This window comes from Narcine bancroftii, chromosome 1 (assembly GCF_036971445.1).
Source record: "Narcine bancroftii isolate sNarBan1 chromosome 1, sNarBan1.hap1, whole genome shotgun sequence".
In the NCBI taxonomy this organism is placed as follows: Eukaryota; Metazoa; Chordata; class Chondrichthyes; order Torpediniformes; family Narcinidae; genus Narcine; species Narcine bancroftii.
The window spans coordinates 26725660-26744030 of record NC_091469.1 but is presented as its reverse complement, the minus strand read 5'-3'; the positions used below and the strand labels follow the sequence as shown (position 1 = coordinate 26744030).

Here is an 18371-nt window from a genome sequence, read left to right as displayed (position 1 = left end):
TTGGACGCATATATGTCATGATAGTGTGACTAGATTGACGAATGCATGGTATGGAATGGTTAATTATAATTTTTTTACATCAGTTATATTTAACTCCTGAAAAATTGAAAAAATATGGTTTCAATAGTTCAGATTCCTGTTTTAGATGTGGTACATGTGTTGGAACTTTTTTACATGCTGTTTGATCCTGTGTCTATGTACAACCATTTTGGGAAGAAATTAAGCAAATTTTGGAAAAATTGTATAAGTTTAAGTTACCATTAGATCCACCCATTTTTTTTTATTGGGTTATGTGATTCCTTGGATCAATTTCAAATTGCATTTGGATATTTAGCATTGTCCATAGCTCGAAAATGTGGAGCAAGTCCATGGAAAGATAATACAGTGATTAACATAATGCAATGGCATTAATGAAATGAAAACTTGTATTGTTATGGAAAAAATTACATATCATCTACATGATAATTATTCTTTTTTGTTAATAAGTGGTCACCATATTTGGAGTAGATGTAGTTTGATTTATTTTATTTTTAGTTTTTCTTTATATATTTTTGGCTCTCCTGAAGAGAGCCGGCTGAAGGGGTGAGTGTGATCTTTTTTTCTTTTATTTTTGTTTGCTTTCTTTTTTATTCTTAAATGTTGTCATTGTTTTTATTTTGTATTATTACTAACAATTTTTCAAATAAGTAAAGTTTTTTTAAAAATCCAGCCTCTGAAAACACCACAACTTCAGTGTAAACCCCCTGCCTGTGTGAATGGCTATTCTGGGAGTGTAAGTATGTTTATTTTTTCGGTATTTCTCCTTCTATATAAAAATACCATTTGACAACATTTAGCAGCCAATGGAGAGGCAGCTTTACTGCTCGGTTGCAACAACAATTTAGCTACAGAGTAACACGCAACTTCCTTTTACTTTAAATAAGGTGGGTTCGTCTTGTTTATCATGAGTCGAACTGGGCTTTTGTCAAGAGAGCAACATGGCAATGCAGCAGCAGCTCGATACCACCCCTGTGCAGTGTCTCTCCAGTAAAGTAAGCTTGAAAGTCACTTTTCAGTCTCTAGTTTTTTTACTGTGTGTGAGATTATTTTAATCTGATGACCTTGGGTATTTCGGAAGTTTCCTTATGCACACGCAGGCGGGTTACATACCAATGAGACCGATTTCGTTGTTTGGGTAAAGAATTATGTCACAGGAATTGCCGAGTGTTTCATTTTTCTCTGCTAACTGGGTCAGAGTGAAAAGCCTGTCCTGTGCCGCTTCATCCCTGCGGGGTCTACTTTCTCCAGCCTCCGCTGAACCTTCACTGCGAGCAGCGCATCTCGACCGTTCTCCATCCGAATTACCCCAGACCTGTGCCATTCCTTCCCCGACCCTCGCGCTCTCTCTCGGTTTCGTCCTTTCAAATTTTTTCACCCAGCGTTTGAAGTTCCCTAATATTTCCTTATGCGGCTCAGGGGTTTTCTACACTCGTGTTGAGCCCCACTTTGAAGACACTTTGCGTGAATGTGGTTGTTGTGGCTGAATTCACTGCCCACCACGTTGCGAGTTTTGAACAGTACAGATTTTATCAGCTTGCCTATCTCCGCCCACCCCCTTAACTAGTTATTCCAGTTCCTACTTTCTTTCTCTCTCCACCCCCCACCCCACTTAGTTCGGACATCTCCCATGTTCCCCCACACCTTGGTGAAGTGTTTGCTACACTTCAACTTTCATCAATAAAAATGTTGCGTTTGAATCCGGGAAAAGTTGGACTGCAGAGTTTCACAATATAATCTTTAATACAAGGAAGGAAAGTGCATTTATGAGGCAAAATATCACAAGAAATCTCTCTGGAGTGTTATTAAACAAAAATTACGCCAAGACATGATGTTTAGGACCACAGAATAAAGGTTCATTACAGCAGTTTAAAAGATACATCTGACAAAGTTGTGCCATGAATGTGTCAAACCTTGTCTGATGGTGATTTCTTCTTTCCCCCCCACCCACGCCCCACCCCCACGCCCCACCCCCACGCCCCACCCCCACGCCCCACCCCCACGCCCCACCCCCACGCCCCACCCCCACGCCCCACCCCCACGCCCCACCCCCACGCCCCACCCCCACGCCCCACCCCCACGCCCCACCCCCACGCCCCACCCCCACGCCCCACCCCCACCCCCCACGCCCCACCCCCCACGCCCCACCCCCACGCCCCACCCCCACGCCCCACCCCCACGCCCCACCCCCACGCCCCACCCCCACGCCCCACCCCCACGCCCCACCCCCACGCCCCACCCCCACGCCCCACCCCCACGCCCCACCCCCACGCCCCACCCCCACGCCCCACCCCCACGCCCCACGCCCCACGCCCCACGCCCCACGCCCCACGCCCCACCCCCACGCCCCACCCCCACGCCCCACCCCCACGCCCCACCCCCACGCCCCACCCCCACGCCCCACCCCCACGCCCCACCCCCACGCCCCACCCCCACGCCCCACCCCCACCCCCCCATACATTTACTGTGAGTCTTAAGGGTGAGAGAGGTGAAGTGGTCAGGTATGATGCAGAAGGACTGCCGTCCGCGCGGCGAAATAGCCTTCCACAAAAATGACAGGACCCCTTGGCTGATTTGGAGAAGGAGCCGTTTGAGGTTTCTACTTGTTATCTGCTGGGCCACGCCTTACAATCTGCCACGTTCCAATGACTTTTGTAAAGAAAACAAATACCTCTGTAGGAATTCCAGGAGTGAAACTAAATCTGATTTCCTACTGATTGTTACCTTCCATTTTACTTTTATGATCAAAGCAGAAGCAACTCTCTTATTTCAAAAATAAACTAGCCAGGAAAGACAGAATACCAGAGGATTGGGAGAAATTCAGAGTTCTACAGAGGAAGACAAAGGGATTAATCAGAAAAGGCAAAAGAGATTATGAGAGAAAGTTGGCAGGGAACATAAAAAATGACTGCACAAGTTTTTATAGATATATAAAGAGAAAGAGACTAGTAAAGATAAATGTGGGTCCCTTGCAGTGAATTGGTCATGGAGACAAGGACATGGCAGACCAATTAAATAACTACTTTAGTTCGGTCTTCACTCGGGAAAATATGAATAATCTTCAGGGAATAATAGGGGACCATGGGGCTAATGTGACGGAAGGACTGTGGAAAATAAGTGTAAGTTATGAAGTTGTGTTGGATAAATTGAAGGGATTAAAGGCAGACAAGTCCCCAGGGCCAGATAGTCTGCATCCCAGAGTGCTAAAGGAAGTAGCCCATGAAATAGTGGATGCATTGTTGATAATTTTTCAAAACTCTGTAGATTCTGGAGTAGTTCCTGAGGACTGGAGGGTGGCTAATGTAACTCCACTTTTTAAAAAGGGAGGGAAAAAGAAATCAGGGAATTATAGACTGGTTAGCTTGACATCGGTAGTGGGGAAAATGTTAGAGTCAGTTATTAAAGATGTGATTGCGGCAAATCTGGAAAGTGGTGAATTCATTGATCAGAGCCAGCATGGTTTTATGAAGGGAAAATCGTGTCTGACTAATCTTAATGAATTTTTTGAGGATGTAACTAGTAGAGTGGATAGGGGAGAACCAGTAGATGTGGTTTACCTGGATTTTCAGAAGGCTTTTGATAAGGTCCCAAACAGGAGATTACTATACAAACTTAAGGCACACAGTATAGGGGATATGGTATTGAGGTGGATAGAGAATTGGTTGACAGATAGGAAGCAAAGAGTGGGAATAAACGGGTACTTTTCGGAATGGCAGTCATTTACTAGTGGGGTACCACAAGGCTCAGTGCTAGGACCCCAGTTATTTACGATATGTATTAATGATTTAGATGAGGAAATGGAAAACAGCATTTCCAAGTTTGCAGATGACACGAAGCTGGGTGGCATTGTAAGCTGTGTAGAGGCTGTTAAGAGTGTGCAGGGTGATTTGGACAGGTTGGATGAGTGGGCAAATGCATGGCAGATGCAATATAATGTGGATAAGTGTGTGGTTATCCATTTTGGAGGAAAGAATGGGAGGGCTGAGTACTATCTTAATGGTATCCAATTAGGAAAAGGGGAGATGCAAAGAGACCTGGGTGTCGCTGTGCATCAGTCATTAAAAGTGGGCATGCAGGTGCAGCAAGCAGTAAAAAAGGTGAATGGTATGTTGGCGTTCATATCAAGAGGATTCGAGTACAGGAGCTGAGAGGTATTGATGCAGTTGTATAGGGCCTTGCTGAGACCTCACCTGGAGTATTGTGTTCAGTTTTGGTCTCCTTATCTGAGGAAGGACATCATTGCCATGGAGAGAGTGCAGAAAAGGTTTACCAGATTGATACCAGGGATGGCAGGACTTGTATATGAAGAAAGGCTAGAACGACTGGGCTTGTACTTGCTGGAGTTTACACGATTAAGAGGAGATTTAATAGAAACATTCAAAATTCTTAAGGGATTTGACAGGCTAGATGCAGGAAGATTGTTCCCAATGTTGAGCAAGTCTAGAACCATGGGTCACAGTTTAAGGATAAAGGGGAAACCTTTAAGACTGAGATGAGGAAGAATTTTTTCACTCAGAGGGTGGAAAATTTATGCAATTCTCTGACACAGGAAGTGATTGAGGCTGGTTCCATAGCTATATTTAAGAGAGAGTTAGATTTAGTACTTGTGACTAGGGGGATCAGGGGGTATGGAGAGAGAGAGCTGGAACAGGGTACTGAGTGGATGATCAGCCATGATCAAAATGAATGGCAGTGTAGTCTTGAAGGGCCAAATGGCCTACTCCTACACCTATTTTCTATGTTTATTCACACAAAAATACAATTCAATTAACACAATCCTTCACAATCGCATTGTCATTAAGTTAACAGATTCAATGTATCACTAAACCAAAACATTCTGAGAAACTACAAATTGCCAGAGGGCAGTTTTGCTCCCAGATCATAATTGCAGAGACACAAGTGGGTGTTTCACTATTGGCAGAAGAAAAATCCTGTTCTTTTTCAAGTATTATTTCACTAACTGAATCATAAATAGCCTTTTAAAAATGAAGTGTATGACCCATTGCCTTTGAAGTTCAACAGGCTACACAGGTTGGGTAAATAGATGGTAGTACTATTTTTAGAGCTCTGTTTTAAAAGTACTGTTAATTTAACTAAAATAACCTGTTTTAATTTTTCAGGAAGAAATCGAGGCTAAGCTGGTTGAAGCTGGCGACAAATTGGTTCTCATTGATTTCTACGCAACTTGGTGTAAACCTTGTGAAGCATTAAAACCCGTTTTTAAAGTAAGTACTTGGATCAGAGTACATGGCCAGGAAGTGCAGGCAATTAAGTTAGAGGCTGTGGGAGAGAGATGAATGGAAGTGATGGGGTCAGTGATGTAGTCTCCCCCCTGCTCCCCACATCTTTTTGTTCAGGAGCTTGTCTGTTTTTTCTTATAACTGACAAAGGACCAGGCCTGAAACACTGGTCATCCTTTACTTCCTGTGGATGCTGCATGGCCTGCTGAGTTTCACTAGCACATTTTGTATTACAGTCCCAGTGACATGGTGGAACAGTGGCACTATGGTGGAGCTGGTGTGAGCTCTGGGCTTCCATTTACAGTAAAGTAGCATCCTGGTCTCTGGTGCTGTCTGTGTGAAGCTTGCATGCTCTTTCTGTGACTGCCTGGATTTCCATTGTTTTTTTTTAAATTTAGACATACAGCACTGTAACAGGCCCTTTTGGCCCATGAGCCCATACCACCCAATTGATGTACAACCTCTGGTACATTTTGAACGGGGGAGGAAACCGGGGCATCCAGAGGAAATCCACATGGAAAACGTACAAACTCCTTACAGACAGTGCAGGATTCGAACCCAAGTCCTGATCGCCAGCACTGCACCAGTGTTGCACTAACTGCGATGCAAACCGTGCCACCCAGATTGTGCACTCCAGATTTTCCAAGAAATCTTAAAGACATGAGAGTTGGGGATTTGATGAGGGAATGTGAGGAGAATGAAATGGAATTGATGGTAGATTAAGTATAAATGGGTGCACATGGTCATCATGGACTCTGGTCCAAAGGGCACGTGATTCTTGGGTGTTGGTTGGAGAATTGCACTGAGATAGTTGAGATGATTTTATTTTTCACTGCATGGTGGGGTCTTGATTTGAGTGATCTGATAAGACATTTCAGAAGGCAGATAGGTTTGAATTGCTGGTTCTGGAGTAACCTTTAGACAAATGCAACCACTTTACTCCAGTCCACCAACATGATTGATCATTCACTGGTCATCTCTTTATGTCCAGAACTTTCCTAAGAGGCATTAATGAACAAATTGGATTTGGTAAGTACAGGAAAACCAGTGAAACAAGAAAATCTGCAGATGCTGGGGTTGGGTGCAGTACATAAATGTATTGGAGAAATCCACATACGTTTTCTATGTATGGGGTGTGACCTGCTGAGTTTCTCTAGCACATTTGAGTAAACGAATAGCAATTCTGCTTTTCAATTGCTGATTCATTTATTTAATTAACTGAATTTAAGCCTTAAAAATGTATTTCTAGTTTTATGTAGTGGCTTTCTTAAATGTAAATTGAAATGAGGAGAGGATTCTGCAAGCAACAATAGTTCTTGTGTAAGGAATACATTTACTTTTCATTCCTCCCCCAGAGATGTGCTGAAGAATATTCCAATGTAATTTTCTGTAAAGTGGACATTGATGAGGCTCAGGTAAGTTGGAGAGTTTCTGCAAAAGTATATCCAAAAAAGGATGACATCACAAGGTTAAAAAATACAGTAAGTCAACTCAAGTTTATTATCATCTGAGTGTATAAGTACAACCCGAAGAAACATAGTTTCCAGTCCTCCATGCTAAACACACATACAGACAAATAATACATATGCAGGACAAGTGTTCAGCTATGTACATAAATATTGTTTCATGAATAGGAGAGCCTTGGATGGTTGATGTGAGCTGTTCCCTTGGCTGTTCAGCATTCTTATTGCCTGTGGGAAGAATTATTTAGTGATTAGATCAATGAATTGTGAAGTTCAGAATGTATCAACTGAAGGTACACCACTCTTGCAGTGTGCAACACAGTCCTGGTCCCTGCATTTTGAATGAATTTATGGGCTTTGGGGAAGAAATAATTCCAAAATTGAAAGGGTCTGATATTCTGGAAGGGTTGAACTGGATGGGGTCCTTGTCTTGGATATGACGGACAATGAACTGAATGGAGGTCTTTAAAACTCTTGAAAGGTATGATAGATAATGCTCCACCTGGCAGCAGTGATCCCTCTTCTCCTTCTTGCTCCTGTGACCTGATCTATTTGCAGCAGGCTTCTCATGGTATGGGGAAAATATCACCAAATCCTCCATATTCACTGAGAGGGAAAAACGAAGCAATATCAGGATTATCTCCCAGGCAATATCCCCAAATACTAAGGTTCTCTATTGGCTACATTTGGCAGGTCATCTCTCTTACATGCTTAGTACCATATTCCTAAAACAGACACTTCCTGTCAAGTTCAGTTGTGGCAAGAGGTGAAAAGAGGAGATTCAAGGATGTACTCATACTCCAAGAAGAAGTGCAACATCATCACTGGCTCCCGGAAATATCGGGATCCTTGGTCCATGACTGGACGGCGAGCATTTGTGATGATATTGAGGATCTTGCATCCATAAATCAGGATCACAGAGAGCTCTCTGCTTTTGACTTCCTGCCAGCCTATTTGTGGACTAGTTTGTGATTCCCAAGTTGCCATTATTTGGTAATTCTGAACACACAGAACCAAAGTGGAAGCAAATCATCCTTGATCCCTCAAGAGGAAGTAGGTGGCCATTAACTGTCAACCTCGATCTGGATCTAAAATCTCATTTAGAACAAAAAAGATGAGGGCAGTTTATTTCCTCAATTAAGCAGAAGGATGTTAGCAACAATTCTTTTGGCTCCCTCATCAAGGGAGCGGTCATTGTTGGAGTGGAAAGGCTTTAACTTAAAGAGCTCAGGCAAGAAGAGACTGAGGTGGTGGTGCAGGAGTTGAAGTAAGAAAGGACCAACCTATTCAAGGAACAAACAGGATACAGTGGGTAGGCACAGTTAAGGGCAGGTTTATATTTATCTTTTTTTCCTCGTCATAGACAAGGGAATGCTTCTCTTGCAGAATGTGGGTAGTCAGGGAAACCAGCAATATCTCCGACAACTTCATCTGCAAGAAGGGCATCCAGACAAGCTGAGTTAAGGAATTGGAGCTGGAGCTGGATGAACTCTGGATCATTTGGGAGGCTGAGGGGGTGATAGACTGGAATTGCACGGACATTATCACATCTCAGAGGCAGGAGGATGATAGCTAGGTGACAGACAGGAGAGAGACAGGGAACAGACAGGTGGTGAAGGGCACCCTTGTGGATGTTTCCCCTCAATAACAAGTATACCATTTTGTATACTGTTGGGGGGGGGGGGGGATCCACCAGTGACAAACCACAGGAATCCGGTCTCTGGCAATGGAGTATGGTCTTGTGGCTAAGAAGTGAAGGATGGAGAAGATAGGGGTTCCATAGATAGGGGGACCTATAAGAGGTTCTGTGGAAGAGATCAACAATCTCAGGTGATATGTTGCCTCCATGGTGCCAGGGTCCAAGATATCTCAGATCAAGTTCTGGCATTCTCAGGAGAGAGCAGCCAGGTGTCGGGGTCTATGAAGGGACCAATGACATTGGAAGGAAGGGTGATGTAGTCCTGCGGAGAGAGGTAGGCGCGAAGTTGAAGGCTGGCACTTTCAGGGTTGTGATCTCAGTAGGACCCATGCCACGTGCTACTGAAGTTAGAAATAGGAGAACCATGTGACAAGAGACATGGTGCAGGAGGGAGAGCTTCCGGTTTCTGGATCATTGAGCTCTCTTCCAGGGAAGGTGAGACCTGTTCCAATCGGATGGTTTGCATCTGAACTGAAGGGTACTAATGTCCTTGCAGGAAGTTTACTAGTGCTGCTCAGGAGGGGTTAAAGTAAATTTTCAGGGGGATGGAACCACAGTGCCAGTGTAGATGGGGGAGTGGAAGAGTGAAGAGTGCATGTTTCATTAAAAATCAAAGGATCGTATGTGGTGGAAATTTTCTCAGATGAATCTATTTCGATGCAAGAAGTACTGTAGGAAAGGTAAACGAGCTTAGAGCAAGGATTGGCATGTGAAATTATGACATTGTGGCCATTAGTGAAACTTGATTGAACAGAGGGATAAAAGGGGAGGGGTGGCTATACTCATCAGGTAAAATATCACAGGTGTACTTGGGTAGAACAGACCAGAGGGTTCATCTACAGAGGCTCGATGGGTAGAGCTGAGGAACAGGAAAAATGACCTCACTCATGAGGTTGTATTATAGATTGCCCAATGGTCAGTGAAAATTGGAGGAACAAATCTGTAAAGAAAGAGCAGACAGCTGCAGGAAACATAAATCTATGATATTAGATTTAAATTTTCCACATATTGACTGGGACATCCATACCATAAAAGGGCTGAGTGGCTTGGAGTTTGTCAAATGTCTTCAGGAATGTTTTCTAAAACAATATATAGAGGTACCAACTAGAGAGAATGCAATCCTGGATCTCCTATTAGAGAATGGGACAGACGGGTGAGAGAAGTATGTGTCGGGAAACATTTTAGGTCCAGTGATCATAATGCCATTAGTTTCAAGTTAATTATGGAAAAGTTTAGTTCTGGGCCTCAGGTTAAGATTGTCAATTAGAGAAAGGCCAATTTTGAGGAAATGAGAAAGGAACTAGAATGTGTAGATTGGGATTTTTTTTTCAGGCAAGGCTGTGTGAGGTAGAAGATCTTCAAAGGTGAGATTTAGAGTACAGAATTTGTATGTTCCTGTCAGGATTAATGTCAAGGTTGCACTAGCAATCATTTAATTGTGCTTGGGACCAAAAGGTTTTTGTTACCAGTAACTCCGGAACAGCAATGGAAAATTCACCAGACAATGGCAAATTCAAAATACCTGTAATAGCTTTTATTAAATTATTATTAACGTAACATTTCTTACTTAACTCTAAACCTAACCCCACTGTGCACAAATGTATGTGTAATTCAGTCCCACTCTGAAAAGTCAATCTTTAAAAGTTCAGCATAATTTTGGTCTTGCTTGAAGGTCTTAAATTCTCAGTTCAGAAATAATTATAAAGCACTTTTAAACATTATATCTTTAGGCTTCTTTACTCACAACGTGGCTATATTCTTCCATGATGAAGTCACAAACCAGGCAAGGGTTAAACGAAGTGGCCAAACACAGAAATAGACCCAATAGAATTCTGTCCTCTTATCCAAAGAGACAGCAAAGTGGTCTTCATTAATTCAAAAGCCACGGATTCTATGTTCTCCTTCTAGGAGTAACACACAACAAACAGCCACCAATTCTGGTTACTGTAACTCAACCCTATCTTTCACAAAGTTTCAATCCTTGTGTGTCATAGGGTGTTGACTTCTGTTAACTCCAAGCTGAACTGTTCCAAACCTAAACTCAAAATGTCTGAATTTGGTAATATATTTCTCCACATCATGTGACCATTACATCCACCCTGAGGTGAGTTCCAATTCTTGGAAACCACATGACCATCAGTTTTATTTCTACCAAACTTCTGTTCCTTTTTCAAAACCATTCCATAACAACCTCTGACCTCATCTCTGTACAAGAGGCTTAAGAGGCTTTTATGAAAAACAGATGGCTTTCTCAGCAGTTCATGAATAATTAAGACCCATTTGTCCAAGATACATTGACACCCAGAATGAACATTCTTCTCAGAAAATAGTGGTTCTCTATAAATGTGCTGTGACCTGTGTGTGACCCTGTGCCAACCCACAGCTAGCTTACTAAAAGTACAGATACTAATGTTTTAACTCTATAATTTACCTTACTAAGACATTTTCTAAAAGAAATATAGTTTAACATTAAAGATTAACATAAATCCGTGACAACATGCATAGGGAACCTTGATTTTCAAGGGACTTTGGGATTTGGTTCAGAAGAAGAGAGAGGTGTATAGTAGGTATAGGTAACTTGGAGCAAATGAGGTACTTGAGTATTATAAAAATGTAAGAAAAACTTCAAGAAATAAATCAGGAAGGCAATTCAGGCAATTTTCAGGATATAAATAGAATTTGCAGAAGGGTTGAGCCGTTCATTTTCAGTTCAACCATCTAAGTATTACTATTACTAAGAAGTTCAATAATTTTTTTTTACCTTAGTGAATCATGTCAAGAAGTCCCCTCTTTCAATGACATTAATTGGACGTGTCAATATTATCAAGATGAATATCCTTCCTAAATTCTTACATATTTTTCAAGTTGTACCCATTTTTGTTCCCAAATCCTTTTTTAATTCATTGGACTCTACTTTTACATGGAAAAATAAATCTCCCCCCCCCCCCACCCCCTTCTTAGGAAAGTCTTCCTTCAAAATATTTTTTAAAATGGGGGCTTGGCATTACCTAACTTTAGATTTTATTATTGGGCAGCTAATATTAGATTTTTGGATTCATCAAAAGGAAAATTTAGGTACATTAAGTTGGATTAATTTAAAATTAAATCTACTAAAAAATATTCTCTTCTTTCAACTGTTACCTTTTTTGGCATCCAAATTAACTGATAATTTTGTTGTTAGACATATATTGAGAATCTGGTTTCATTTTAGGAAACGTTTTTGGTATCATAGATTTTTATTAATTAGTCCTAATAATGTATTCATCCTCTCTTTGTGCTAGACATTCATTATTACAATTTAAGATAGTACGCCAGTCCTTCTATTCCAAAATACAATGGGCTAAATTCTATTCTAATCTCTCTTCTAAATGTGATAAATGTATAACTGAAGAAAGTATTCTGTATCGTATGTTTTGGTTATGTGCTTCTCTTTCCACTTTTTGGGAAGGGTTAATTTCATACCTTGTCTTTGGATCTTAATATTAATTTGATTCCAAATCCTTTTCTTGCACTCTTTGGAATAAGTTGGCCAACAGGTTTAATTCTGACTGCTTCACAATCCCATGTAGTTGCCCTCGCCTCCCTTATCGCAAGAAGGGCCATTTTAATGAGATGGAAAGATGCTGTCCCTCCCACTCGTAATCAATAATGGCAAGTCTGACTTTGGAAAAAAATTAATATTCTACTACTGAAATGAATCTTAACTTTATTTCTTTATAGGGTTCTTTTCTCAATTATTTTCAAAATTTGTAAGATTAACTACTTTCTGGTTTACGATCCTATTGGTTACCCTATTTTTTTTTAAAATCGGTCAGTAGTAGTCTGTCCGTGTTAAGCCAATAGCCTCTGTAGGGTGGAGTTAGATAAGTGGAATGGTAGTTTAATGGTTTTTCACTTTTTAAAATAACATGGGTTACAATATCATCTGTATTATTCTATAAGATTTGTTAATATTCTATTTTATTCTCATGCACCTGTGTAACATTTATATGATAAAACTAATAAAAACGTTGAAAGGAAAATTTTATCAACCACATCTGCAAAATACATTGTTACTCTGTCATCTGCTCCCAAGTCCTCAGCAAGAAAGACCACAGCATTAGATGCACAGGAGCACCACCTGCTGGTTTCCCACCAAGTTACACACTATGCTGTCCCTTCCTCACCACTGGTTTTAAATTCTGGGAATCTCCCTCAATGGCATTGTGGTCCACCATATTCTAGAGGTAATGGAGGGATGGACAATAAATGTTGGCCTTGACAACAATGGTCATGTCTCCAAATTAAATAAAGAGTGATAATTAAATTTCCCCACATGACATGACGGTCACTTGTGAGCATGCCCAAATGGCTGAACCTTTAACCTCCCAGCTTCTGGTTGAGGATTCTTTCACTGAACTAAAGACAAAGGATCTTTCATAGAATGTTTTGTTTATGATTTAATGAAAAGGGAACTAGAATATTCATCTAATGGTATTTGAGGCAATTAGAACTGGGTGATCATGTTTATCAAAGTCAGGCCACGAGCAGAAAATTGACAGGGTGTCTTTACTGTATAATAGCATGGAGTTCTACTCATGTTTGTCTTTCCACTAGGATATAGATGAATTCAAAATCCAAAAATTGCCAACAATCGTCTTTTTCAAGAAAGGAAAAGAGGTACAATAATATTTTAATACAGGTGCCTAACCTTTTACCTGGGATCGTTGGGACCAGACACCTGCTGTTGATGGGAATCTTCCAGATTTCAGAATCATTTTGATTTTGGTCCCTTTAATCAAATACCTTGTCCCTAACCATCGGCCTGCCCCCCCCCCCCCCCCCACCCACCTGTCCATCACCCCTCAACTCACCCTGGCCGTCTGTTGCCCTGCCCTTCCCCCTTCCCTCACAGGGTCGGTGCCAGTCTATTTTATGCCTTAGGCAGGGCTGAGCGCGGGATGGGGATTGCTGACCAGATCGAGCTGTGGTTTGACATGAGCCGAACTGAAGGCTCTCGACCAGTGCATCAGTCAGACGGGATGGCTGGGGAGCTTGGCCAAAAAGGCAGCCAGTGTTGGCTGCTCGGAGCTGGCAGCCAGCGAAGTGGGGCAGAAGGCCCGACATGAGGTGCAGAGCTGCAGGAGGAGTGGGTTGTCGTGGCGGTGGAGCCAAGTGCCAGCGGCTTTCAGGTGCTGCACCAGCTCGTTGAGCCAGCCCTCAGACACACCCCGGCAGTGCAGCACCGTCCGTTTTCCCTCCCATCCTGGCAGCGCAGCACCGTCTGTTTTTCCCCCCACCACCCCATCCAATCTAACGCCCGACGTGGCAGCAGGTGTGCAGTGCTTCCGAGCCTGGACCACACCAGATTGCAGCGACAGCTCAATGTGGGAATAATGGCCATCTTCATTACTCATAATTCCCCCATGCAGCTGGAACTGCTCTAGCACTCCAGGTATGTGGGGGAATTGTGGGTAAGGAAGACAGCCATTGCTCCCACTTTGAGCTGGCTGCCACCTGCTTCTCTCCCATGGGAGAGTCACCTATCCACAGAACTCAAGAGATGCTGCCCGGGGGTGGGGGAGATGGGGATGACGGGGGCTTGGTGGGGGGAGATGGGGATGACGGGGGCTTGGTGGGGGGAGATGGGGATGACGGGGGCTTGGTGGGGGGAGATGGGGATGACGGGGGCTTGGTGGGGGGAGATGGGGATGACGGGGGCTTGGTGGGGGGAGATGGGGATGACGGGGGCTTGGTGGGGGGAGATGGGGATGACGGGGGCTTGGTGGGGGGAGATGGGGATGACGGGGGCTTGGTGGGGGGAGATGGGGATGACGGGGGCTTGGTGGGGGGAGATGGGGATGACGGGGGCTTGGTGGGGGGAGATGGGGATGACGGGGGCTTGGTGGGGGGAGATGGGGATGACGGGGGCTTGGTGGGGGGAGATGGGGATGACGGGGGCTTGATGGAGGGGTCTCCCTCTGAAAATGAAGAATTTATTACAGGAAATTAACGTTACCTATGTATAACGTCTACGACTGAAAAATGTGCTGGTGTTTGGAGGTTGCTGGTGTTCAGAATCCTGGATAAAAGGTTTAGGCACTTGCACCATCAGCATATTCTCCCATCTGTCACATGGAGAATTTGAGATTGTTGTGTTCATGTGCTCAAAATTTCAAAGCTATGACTAGAAATTCATCTATGGTTCCTGGCAGTAGCTGCACATAGACTGAATCAGAGTGGGGAGATCATGGATAAATTGATCAGAAAGGATAGAATTTCTGGTCCAAATGGATCACTTTGTCGCCTCCTGGTGGACACTATGTTCAGGAAGGATTAATAGGGTGTCTGTAAAACCATTAAATAAGAAAGAGGAATGACTTGAAGAGCAATTTAAATATTAAGACTGAAAACGTTAACATCTATAAAACTGGAAATTCAAATAATATTTAAACTCTATTATTATGTTTGACAACCTAATTAATGTCACTGAAAGTGTAACAGAGAAGATGCAGTAAGTATAATAAATTGGTTTTCAAAGGATCTGCAATAATGTAGACAATATGAGACCCAACACAAAGTTCACAAGAGTCGTACAATATAGTATCAATCCCTTCAGATCATCAAATCCATGCTGAACATGATGTGGAATTCAAAGGGTGTATAAAACACAGAAATTGGAGAGGAGTGTCATCTTTGCAAAAGATGGGGATTACGGGGAATGGAGTCCACAATTTGCATAAATTGATCTTTCGAATTGGAGGAACAAATTCAGGCATGATGGAGAAACTCAGAAGGTTACTTTTTTTAAAAAAAAAAGTTGGATTCCAATTAAAAATTAATATCTGGAAACTGCATAAAGGAGGGATTCCCAAACTAAAGCTCATGGCAATTTCTGGTTTGGTGTGGAGTTCCAAAAAATGTGAGGCCAAAGGTGGTCAAGGCCTCCCCCAGCCCCCAAATGGAGATTGCAGTAGTGGATTGCATGGGGAATGGATCCCAAGAGGGGAAGTTGACTGCAAGGAATAACAGTCGATCATTAAAAAAGCCACCATCATGGAGGCTGACCATCCTTGGATTTCAGGCAGCAGTTCACATTGGGATGACCACTCTCAGGGCTTTGAAGGGCCACTCAGGGCATTGGTTGGCTTTTCTTCCTCAGGAACTGCAATTACTCATTTGATTCATTGTTGCATTTTCAGGTAAAAAAGCTCATTGGATTCGACATTGATAAGTTGAAGCATGGAATCCAATCTTTCATGTGATTTCATTCCAGTGACCATTTCACACCCTGTTGAGCACCTTTCCCAGATATGGATGAAGAGAAGCAAAGTAAAAATCATTAATGCACACTAATGTGATCCAGGATGTAAAGAATTAAAGTTGTTTTACATGATGGTCTTCTGTATATTAGGAACAATGAAATTAAAAGTTATATAGTTCGACCTTTGATTATTTGACTCTCCTCCTTTCACCCACAAGAGAGAGGAGAGTGAAATATTTCCATGTAAAAACACACAGATTTCCTCTGATTATTCACAGTGGATCTGGAAAACTTTGTTCCTTTGCACAGCTAGAAAAATCTATTCTATGTTGTTAACTGCAAGTTCCTAAAAGGGAGAGACTTGGTTGCAAGAGGGACAGGACTCGTGGCTCAATGCTTCTGTGTCCCCTTGTTTTAAATGGGACAGAGAGGAATATAAAAGAGGTGGGCGGCTTGATTACTCATTAGGAAAAGCTTCACAGCTGGATTCATGATGTAATGGAGGGATCATACATACACTGAGGAAGTATGGATAGAGATAAAAAAATAAGAGATAAAATAACTAATAGGGATATACTACAGATTAACTACCACCCAGGCCCTAGGTTGAGCTTTACTATGCGCCCCCCCCCCCCACAACCTTGCACCATGGCCCCCATTCTTTGTTGAATGAAATACTGTGGAGGAGAATTCTGTTGCCCTGGTTGAGGGTCTCGACCTGAAACATCGCCTGTTCCTCTGTCTTGGTTCTCTGCTCTGAAAGTAGTTGGTCACCAGGTTCTGATGCAATCAACACAGTGGCAGGGCAGGCTGGATTCCTGCACCCTCTCCATTGTTGTTACACACCACCTCTGCGCTCCGATCCTCAGCCTCTGGACACAAGCAGCGGCTGGTAATACATGGCTGTGGGTCAGACCTCCTACCAGGCTGATGAGCCACAGCCAGAATCACTCACCAAACACAGAGCAGAATGGCACATGGCTCTCGAGGGACCATGGAGACCACTGCCATCTTCGCCCACAGTGGAGACACCCACCCCAGGATGCGGCTGTGGCCCGATTCTGACTTGGGCTCCAAGCCCAAGCTGTTGATGGGTAAATGTCTCCATGACTATGGCGTTTATCTCAAAGCAACATTTTTGCTACCGATCTCTATCCGTGTCATTGGCTGCATTATGTCATTGTTCCCACACCCCCAAATATCGACTTTCGTTGGCCATATGCCATGCCTTCCACGCAGATGCCAGCGCTTCATTGACCTGTTGGGCGATCAATCAAATCACGGATAGGCCTCCTTTCTGCGCCCCTAGGTTTCAGCCTACTCATCCTAATGCTTAATCCGCCACTGACTACAAGCCTCCCAATGGCAATCATGAGAAAGGAGCAGATATGTGGATATATTATAGAAAGTTGTAAAAAAATATGGCAGGGTTACAGTGAGAGATTTTAATTTCCCCAATATTTCACTGGGACTTCCTTAATGTCAGAACTTAGATGGGTCAGAATTCTTGGACGTTTCTTGAAGAAGCAGGTAGATAGTCTAGCTAGGCATGGTACTGTAGTAGTCCTACTGGGAAGAAAAATCAAACCTGGCGCTTGAGGAACATAGGGATTACAAGAAAGAGCCCCAATAGGACCTTCAAAAGGTAAAGGGGGCTGTGAAATGTCCTTAGTGAGCAGGATTAAAGAGAATCCCAAGGCATTTTATTCTTGCATTAAAAACAAGAGGATGGCTGGAGAAAAGACCACTGTTTTTTGCGTCATATATTTTCCACTCTTCCTACCTTGAAAGTTGCTGTGCAAGTAGATGGGGCATGGCTTTGTAACACAGAGAGGCTCCTTAATGGTTAAACAAGAAATGCTTCACTGGTCAAAGATCACTTCCCATTGTCATTCAAAATCAGACTTTATACCCCAGACTAAGCCACCTTCTAATTGGTCATCCTCCTCACATGAAGTCATGTGACTTGATATCTGGGGTGTTCCCGGAGGCTGCACCTGACTGATCTGTGGACAGCTCTTGAGGACCATTTGTAAGGTGTGTGCCGTAGGGGGCTGGGGGACTCAATTGTGGTGCGCACCTGGGGGACCATTGTGATCGAACAGGTTTAACTTGTACATTCAAATGTGTAGCTGGATAAACTCTTCCATCTGTGTGCCCTGCCTGTACCTTTGAGGCAGATACTGTTTGTTCTAACCCTCAGTAGTCCAAATATCTCCTGTAGGTATTTGTAGTTCAGTGAACTTGCACACAAGCAAGATTAGTTTGTGTGCATGCATTCTGTCTCTGGTTTTGTGTTTGCTTCCGGTTATAAATAAAATATGTATTATTACTAAAACATGTCTAGGGTTCAAAAACACAGGCATTGGATATAAAAGTAAGGAAATCATGTGGCAGTTAAATAAGACTGATTAGGTTGCACTGAGTCACAATGTGAACAAAAGAGATGATTGTGGATTTCAGGAAAACGAAGGACTACTCCGCATTACATATCAATGGCTCCTTTGTAGAGAGAGTGGAGAGCACAAAGTTCCTTGGTATCCATTTAAAGGGCAACGTATCCTGGACCCACAACACCACCTCATTAGTCAGGAAGGTGCAGCAGCACATTATAGTGAACTGGGATTCACTCGAAGTCTGTACAGACAACTGGTTCTGCAGCCCGGCCCCTTCCCTCCCTGGGGACCCGT

The 18371-nt window shown here is 43.1% G+C and overlaps 1 protein-coding gene across 2 annotated transcripts; it reads left to right on the top strand.

Moving 5' to 3' along the window:
- The first annotated feature begins 922 nt into the window (after window positions 1-922).
- Window positions 923-15862, top strand: LOC138756420 (thioredoxin-like). Of its 2 annotated transcripts, XM_069922915.1 has the most exons (5): window positions 923-1031; window positions 5157-5261; window positions 6632-6691; window positions 13035-13097; window positions 15620-15862. In XM_069922915.1, the coding sequence occupies exons 1-5, from the start codon at window positions 978-980 to the stop codon at window positions 15680-15682; spliced, it is 345 nt and encodes a 114-aa protein (XP_069779016.1). In that variant the 5' UTR covers window positions 923-977; the 3' UTR covers window positions 15683-15862. The 2 variants fall into 2 exon arrangements, with proteins under 2 accessions (XP_069779016.1, XP_069779023.1); XM_069922922.1 differs by lacking the exon at window positions 13035-13097.
- The last annotated feature ends 2509 nt before the right edge of the window (window positions 15863-18371 follow it).

Coding starts and splice junctions, on each gene's coding strand:
- LOC138756420 (XM_069922915.1), top strand. CDS start 978: ATGGCAATGCAGCAGCAGCTCGATACCACCCCTGTGCAGTGTCTCTCC. Junction 1,032..5,156: donor TGCAGTGTCTCTCCAGTAAA/GTAAGCTTGAAA, acceptor TTAATTTTTCAG/GAAGAAATCGAGGCTAAGCT. Junction 13,098..15,619: donor TTTTCAAGAAAGGAAAAGAG/GTACAATAATAT, acceptor TTGCATTTTCAG/GTAAAAAAGCTCATTGGATT.